The 8,304-nt window shown below is 44.5% G+C and overlaps 1 protein-coding gene across 1 annotated transcript in view; it reads left to right on the top strand.

The window, feature by feature from the left end:
* The window catches only part of BOD1 (biorientation of chromosomes in cell division 1), a gene marked incomplete at its 5' end in the record, with an annotated part of 12,040 nt that continues 3,736 nt past the window's right edge, over positions 1 to 8,304 (top strand). Inside the window, 2 exons of the mRNA XM_010853606.1 lie at positions 1 to 84; positions 4,219 to 4,343. Of these exons, the coding sequence (XP_010851908.1) occupies positions 1 to 84; positions 4,219 to 4,343 (209 nt within the window). The remainder of the gene's footprint in view (positions 85 to 4,218; positions 4,344 to 8,304) is intronic.

Below are 8,304 nucleotides of genomic sequence, written 5' to 3'. Positions count from 1 at the left end.
ATCGCGCTCATCGTGGAGCAGCTCAAGAGCCGGGGTCTGTTTGACAGCTTCCGCCGGGACTGCCTGGCCGACGTGGACACCAAGGTCAGCAGAGGCGGCTTGGGCTCACGGGGGACGGGTGGGCGTGAGGCTGCTATGGCTGCAGCTTCGCATTTCCAAATCCTAGAGAAAAACAAAAGGTACTTTTCAAATCTCAGCAGCGAGGAGACCGCTTGGGGCAGTATAGGAAGCTTTCTGAGGGATGTCCACGTGCGTTCGGCTTCCCGCCCCATCCTTGCTCTGTGCTGCTTAGCCCAACAGCATCTCTGAACTTGGGGACCCAGTACGGGTTTTACAACCTCGACCCTGTATTTCCCAAGATGAGACTCCTTTAAGCACAACAGTAACAAATCTCAGTATGTTAACAACACTGGAGAAAACCGGGTAAGTAAGCAGGAATGGTTTGAATGCACAAACATCAGCCTTTCTTCCTTTTCTCCAGCTCAGTGATTTGCAGGCTTGAGTATGCAGTTAATTAAGGTACGTTTTCGTAGAAGCAGCGCCCGTATTTTGTATTCCATCGTTGGTTGAAAGATTCTCCGTTAGATCCTAATGCCATAGGTCAACCGGCTAATACTGTTTCACTTGACCTTGCCCAGATTCATTTGGGTTCAGTGAAGTCACCGGTGTTAAGTGTCAGACAAAGAGTGGTCACCGAAATCTTTTTTTACTCCCTTTTCAGAAGTTTCTCTCACAAGACTGTGGTTGTAGACATCGGAGGCTCTTTTACTGAATGGGCTCCTCTAGGGAAGTGATTTCTCCTCTCTGAGCCCAACATGGAAATCTTTTGCCTACCTCACAGGAAGATTGTGAGCTTAGAACTAGGCCTTAAAGATAGGTTATCCATTAAACATTTATTGGTGAGGTTTCTGGACACAGAGTCAAGCATGTCACTATCCTGTCCTCAAAGGGTATATTCTGGCGTAGAAAACTGAAGTGTAGACCAGATAATATGTATAGTAAGTAGCGTATACTGTTATTCTCCAATATTAAAAAACTCACGGAGCAGTTCTCTCCTTGAGATGGGATACTTAATTTTTCTTTTTTAACATACGTATTGACAGAACTTTCACATTTTCCAGTCCTGGGTACTCTCAGCTTCCCATCGCAAGTTCTCCACTATGTTTCTTATGTCTCATTAGGTTTTATGTGGCCTAACCAATGTAGTATACATTTGTTTTAGTCGGTATTGAGAATCTGTTGGGGTAGAGGGAAGCGGAGCCTTCACCACTTAACACCCCCTTAGATGTTCTTTCTGGTTGTCACCAGGTTGCTTTAGTCTTGAGGTAGTGTGTCTCCAGGCACATCCTTTGTTGCTTTAGTCCCAGGTTTCTCATAGTGTGGTCCTGGGATCATCAGCATCACCTAAGAACTTGTTAGATTTGCATATTGTTAGGTTCCACCCCAGACTGCAGATGTATGGAAGGGAATGTGTACTGCTGATGTTTGTAATTTACTTTGCAATGCATCCAAAATATAAATAAATAGAATGATAGGTTAAGAGAAAGTGGTAGTATAATAAAACGTTAGTGACAGGCACTGTAGATCTTTCACTTCATGAACTGAAGGGATTTTTCTATGTTGTCAGGGTCTGTTAAGGTTAGAGTTTGGTTGGTGACATTAGCTGTCTTTTGTCCTTTTCAGTAACCAGTCCTACCTAAAACTGGGTGAATTATTTTGAATAGTAAAAGATACAGTATCAGGATTGATGGTTACAAGTGACAAATCTAACTCTAACTCCTGTGAGCAAAGGGGGAGAATCTATTGACTCGTGGGAATCCAAGGAAGGATAGAATTTAAAAAACTGCCAGAAGGGTAGGGATGCATTTGGAACCAAGAATTCTCCACCAGGGCTATCTAACCCTATGTCACTGCAGAGCAGAGTCATCCATTTGGTTACTAGTACTTTTGGTTACATCTTACAGCTGCTTCCTCTCAAAATGTCTCCAGTTAAAGGAAAAAAAAAAAAACCAGGAAATACCTACATTGTCTAAACGTGGGTCAGGCAGCCACCCCTGTGGCCAGGAGAATGTAGCACCCACTGCCCTATCCTTGTGAAGAAGGGAAGGTAATTACCAGGAAGAAGGGCTTGCTAGGTGGATAGTACATGGGTATCTTTGAATTTTAGTCCTCATCCATCTCCCTGCCTTTCTCTTTTCAGGTTTGGTGGAGAGTCTTTGTTTGTGAGTCATGGCCTTTGGGAAGAGCCCACTCACAGAATTGAGGCCTCTTGATTCCTTTGTCAGTGTCAAATACCTGACTGTTAACAGACTTTTGCCAGAGTAACACTGCATAGTAAACCAGATCTCAGTGGCTTATAATAAGCGTTTGTTTGCATGCTGATGGGACTGCAAGTCAGCTAAAGTTCAGCTGATCTGGATAGACTTGGTGGCTCAGCTATAGGCAACCTGGGCTTAGATCCAAGCTGTGGTTGGGAGAAGATCTCTGCATGTGTAGTTTTCCTGCATCCCAGGCCCAAGGGATAGAGGTTGCAAAGAATAGACCCTCATAGGAGGTCACCAGAGCACCAGAGCCATGCCAGATGCCACAACCACGTTAGGACTTCTTGTCAGCGACACAGTATTATCAAAGTGAAAGTCACTCAGCCGTGTCCAACTATACAGTCCATGGAATTTTCCAGGCCAGAATACTGGGGTAGGTAGCCTTTCCCTTCTCCAGGGGGTCTTCCCAACCCAGGAATCAAACCAGGGTCTCCTGCGTTGCAGGCAGATTCTTTACCAGCTGAGCTACCAGATGCTTCATTGGCCAAATAAAATCACATTGCTAAATGCAACCTCAAGGGGCAGGGAAGTGGTCCCTGGCCACAGTGGGAGGAGAGAGGCGTGAAGTGTGAAACGGCGATGCACACTGTTACACCTGGTTTGGACAACAGCAGCTGATGGTGCCAGAAGGTCTTGGAGGCTCAGAATGCACATTGTGTTCACATGCATCCCTTGTGTTCATCCAGTTCCTTTCTGATTTTGTTCTCCTCATACTAGTTGGCTTTAGAGAGCAGTGCTGCCAGTCAGGCTCCTCTGGGGACTTAAGTTTTGCTTCCTGTCAGCCTCTCCCAGTGTTCCATAGACTTTGACTTCAGTCTGTGTTTGTGAGGGCTGGGTGGCTTCATTTTACACACAGGCTTTGCTTGTTGCTGAGAATACCCTATGAGGTAAGTGGGGCAGTATTTGTTTTACAGATGGAAATAACTGAGACTCAGGTTGGTTGCCTTGTTGAAAGTCAGAGAGCTAGTAAGCAGTAGAGCTGGGCTAGAACTCAGTTCCTTTGTTTTGGAAATGGCTTGGGTCTGACCTTGACTTTGCCACATTTTAGCCTTGTAGGCAAGTTGTTTACTTTTTCTAAACCTAAATCCTTGAACATGAATGCAGAAGAGAGCTAATAGGACCACCCTCATAGAGTTATCTGAAAAGTAATCGGCGCAGTAGAGCCTCTGGCCTCAGACCTACCTGCCAGGTGGTGCTAGTGGTAAAGAACCTGCCTGCCAATGCAGGAGACATAAGAGACATGGGTTTGATCCCTGGGTCTGGAAGATCCCCTGGAGGAGGGCATGGCAACCCACTCCACTATTCTTGCCTGGAGAATCCCATGGACAGAAGAGCCTGGCGGGCTGCACTCCACAGGGTTGCAAAGAGTTGGACACAACTGAAGTGGCTTAGGAGAAGGCAATGGCAGCGCACTCCAGTACTCTTGCCTGGCAAATCCCATGGACAGAGGAGCCTGGTGGGCTGCAGTCCATGGGGTCGCTAAGAGTCGGACACGACTGAGCGATTTCACTTTCACTTTTCACTTTCGTGCACTGGAGAAGGAAATGGCAGCCCACTCCAGTGTTCTTGCCTGGAGAATCCCAGGGACGGGGGAGCCTGGTGGGCTGCCGTCTATGGGGTCGCACAGAGTCAGACACAACTGAAGCGACTTAGCAGCAGCAGCAGCAGCAGAAGTAGCTTAGCACTCACACATGCATGCCCTAAAGTGGGCACACGTGTTGGTCATTAGTCCACGCTCTGCTGTGCTGTATGGTGGCCTTCATAGACATGCTAGGAGTGTAATTAAGGACTTGAAATTCTGTATTCCTATGAAAATCTGTGATCTGAATGGCAAATTTATAAAAGTTTGATGTGTGTAACTTCTGACCTTGACCCCCCGTTTTTTTTAATATTTTAGCCAGCTTACCAAAACCTGAGGCAAAAAGTGGATAATTTTGTGTCAACACATCTGGACAAGCAGGAATGGAATCCCACGATGAACAAAAACCAGTTGCGAAATGGTCTGAGGCAGAGTGTGGTTCAGTAAGTAAGCAGAATTGAAAGTGAAAAGGCAGTAACCACAAGTGTGACTCCAAAGGCCAGTGAAAGGCCCTCTTTGGTCAAGTGCATGGTCTGCAGCCCACCAAGCTCCTCTGTCCACGGGATTATCCTAGCAGGAATACTGGAGTAGGTTGCCATTTCCTCCTCTGGGAGGTCTTCCCATCCCAGGGGTTGAACTTGTGTCTCCTGTGGCTCTTGCATTGGCAGGCAAATTCTTTACCACTGAGCCACCTGGGAAGCCCCAAGTGCATGGTACCTTCTAGCAAATATGACATACAAGTTGCAGCAGACCCCCACCCCCACCCCCCAGTTAAGTTCAAGTAAGCAAAGAACTCAGTTAAAATTCTTGACACCTACAGAGGCCTCCTGTGCACGTCTCTACCAGGAAAGGTATTCCAAATTGTAAGACATATTTCAGGGTCTTTGAAGTTTTCAGTGTAGCATGAACATACACTGAAGCTCATACCGATATATCAGTGAGCCTTGGGCAAGAGCAGCTGGATCTTCTCACAAGCCGGTGTGAGTTACACAGACTTTCTGAATCCACATGACCCCTCTAAAGTGCAGTGGTAGTGTTCAAGAAGGCATGAGGTTTTATTAAAGTGTATTTTTCATAATAGCAAACTGGACCTCAGTTAATGAGGTGCTATTGATTGCACATCCAAGTGACTTCTGCGTGTCACTGGGCACAAAAGTGGAGGTGGCTCATGAAATCTGGTGTCCTGAGATAAGCTTTTTCTTTTTTGTTCTTAATACCAGTGCTTATGTTCAGGTTTTTTGATCCTCTCACTCTCCTGGAATATCTAAAAGCTTGTGATGCTTTCCTCTTTAAAAAGAGAAATGGTGGGGAATTGTGGCAAGTGAAAAAAACCAGTATCAAAAAGATACATGGTACATGATTCCACTTCCATAACATTTGTGAACTGACATGTAATTATAGAGATGGAAAATAGATGAGTGATTGCTAGGGCTTAGGGTTGGAGGGATGTGAGTGTGGCTAGGAAAGGGTAGCTGAAAGAGGGTGGGATACAAGTGAGTAATTGTGGTTCATGAGGTTTCTTACGATAAAATTGCACAGAGCCGCGTATGCAGACACACAAATGCAGCTATAACTGGGATGTAAATGAGGTCGAGTACCCATGCTGGTTTTCTGGGGGGTTTTGCCCACCCCCTGCCTTTTCGGAGGTATTGTTGACATACAGCTTATTGGTTTCAGTTGTAATTAGTTTCAAGCATTCAATTCATGTATATTTTGAAATGATCACCACAATAACTAGTTAACATCCATCACCACATATGGTTACAGAACCTTCCCTCTTATGTTCCTGGCTTCAATATTGTACTGCGGTTGTGCACAGTACAAGCTTTAGAGGTATCTGGGTAAAGAGAGCATGGACCTCCCTATGTATTTCTTTGCAACTTTCTATGAATATATAATTTCAAAATAGAAAGTTTTGTAAAGTAGAAAAGAATGTTTATTAACATGCTGGCACTTTAAATATGGCTGATGAAATCTGAATCTTTCTAAATGTAAAATTTATAAAAGCTCTCAAAGTTAGGGAAGAAGCATGATTCCAGAAGATGCCCAGTACCTTGTCATTCTGGATTCATTACCCCATGGCCTTGTTCCTCTGGTGAGCAGACTGGCACAGGAGTCCTTCAAAAAGAAGGGGACAGTGGCTGCTACTCACAGAACAGTTGTTTCACATCTAGCACTGGTCCTTATATGAGTTATTGCTCAATCTCAGTTCAGTCGCTCAGTCGTGTCCAACTCTTTGCAACCCCATGGACTGCAGCATGCCAGGCCTCCCTGTCCATATCAACTCAGAGTTTACTCAAACTCATGTCCATTGAGTCGGTGATGCCATCCAGCCATCTCATCCTCTGTCATCCCCTTCTCCTCCCGCCTTCAGTCTTTCCCAGCATCAGATTCTTTTCAAATGATTCAGTTATTCACATCAGGTGGCCAAAGTATTGAAGTTTTTGCTTCAGCATCAGTCCTTCCAATGAATATTCAGGACTGATTTCCTTTAGGATGGACTGGTTGAATCTCCTTGCAGTCCAAGGGACTCTCAAGAGTCTTCTCCAACACCACAGTTCAAAAACATCAGTTCTTCGGCCCTCAGCTTTCTTTATAGTCCAACTCTCACATCTATACATGACTACTGGAAAAACCATAGCCTTGACTAGATGGACCTTTGTTGGCAAAGTAATGTCTCTGCTTTTTAATACACTGTCTAGGTTAGTCATAACTTTTCTTCCAAGGAGTAAGTGTCTTTTAATTTCATGGCTGCAGTCACCATCTGCAGTGATTTTGGAGCCCCCCAAAATAAAGTTTTTCACTGTTTCCATTGTTTCCCCATCCATTTGCCATGAAGTGATGGAACCAGATGCCATGATCTTTGTTTTCTGAATGCTGAGCTTTAAGCCAACTTTTTCACTCTCCTCTTTCACTTTCATCAAGAGGCTCTTTAGTTCTTCTTCACTTTCTGCTGTAAGTGTAGTGTCACCTATATATCTGAAGTTAGTGATATTTCTCCCAGCAGTCTTGATTCCAGCTTGTGCTTCATCTAGCCCAGCATTTCTCATGACGTACTCTGCACATGAGTTATTGCTAGTCCTTAAAAAAAAACTATTTGACAGCTTAAGTAACAAATCAGATGAAACTTTTTTAACCCTACCTTCTAAAAGATTGGCAACCATATTAAGAAAATAAAGCACAAAATAATTTAAATATTTGAAAAGGTGCCAATAATGGCATGAAGACTGTCAGCATTACTGTTCATTTCTAATGCGTGTTGATATCATCCTTGAGGTATGCATGTGGCACTTCTCTTCATATACCCTTCATGTGAAATGTAACACAGAAAAGTGCTTACAACAGAAATGCAGTATAACAAATAATTAGAACATCCCTGTAGTCCCACCCAGGTTGAGAAATAGAATATTACCAGCACCCTGCAAACCCCACGCCCTACCCAACCCAGCCCTGCCTCCCACCTTTCCCGGTACCCGTCCTCCTCTCAGAAGTTGACCATACTCCTCACTTGGATGGTCCTTATTTCCTTGCCTTTTTTTTTTTTCCATAGTTTTACCATCTATGTAATTATTCCCTGCTTTTCAGTTTGATCTAGAATGTATTTAACCTGAAAACATGAATTTGGATGTCATACTGAGACATTTGTCTGTGATTCCTGCTAACATTTTGAATTTGAGGCAAATTCTGATGACGTTTTACAGTGAGGATTCACTCCTTAACCCTGCCAGTGCGACACTGCAGCCCTCAGCACTGGCTGACCAGCCCCGCTCCGCTGCTCAGGCCCAGATGCCGTATCCTAGTCTCCAGCCTGGAGAAACCTATATGATAGTTGTTTGTTCCATCTTCTGTTTTAGGCACCTGACAATACTTCTTACTTCCACCTGGCACTTTTAAAATCTCCAGGAAAGGGAGCTGTACTCTTCGTTTGTTTTCAGTGGTCAGATTTTCACCTCCCGTAAAGACATCTGGTCCCATCACTTCATGGGAAATAGATGGGGAAACAGTGGAATCAGTGTCAGACTTTATTTTTCTGGGCTCCAAAATCACTGCAGATGGTGATTGCAGCCATAAAATTAAAAGACGCTCACTCCTTGGAAGGAAAGTTATGACCAACCTAGATAGCATATTCAAAAGCAGAGACATTACTTTGCCAACAAAGGTTCGTCTAGTCAAGGCTCTGGTTTTTCCAGTGGTCATGTGTGGATGTGAGAGTTGGACTGTGAAGAAGGCTGAGCGCCAAAGAATTGATGCTTTTGAACTGTGGTGTTGGAGAAGACTCTTGAGAGTCCCTTGGACTGCAAGGAGATCCAACCAGTCCATCCTAAAGGAGATCAGTCCTGGGTGTTCATTGGAAGGACTGATGCTGAAGCTGAAACTCCAATACTTTGGCCACCTCATGCAAAG

The sequence above is a fragment of the Bison bison genome, unplaced genomic scaffold, assembly GCF_000754665.1.
Source record: "Bison bison bison isolate TAMUID 2011002044 unplaced genomic scaffold, Bison_UMD1.0 scf7180017864329, whole genome shotgun sequence".
NCBI lineage: Eukaryota > Metazoa > Chordata > Mammalia > Artiodactyla > Bovidae > Bison > Bison bison.
Note: the sequence above shows the minus strand (reverse complement) of the source record. Positions and strands in the feature narration are given on the sequence as shown.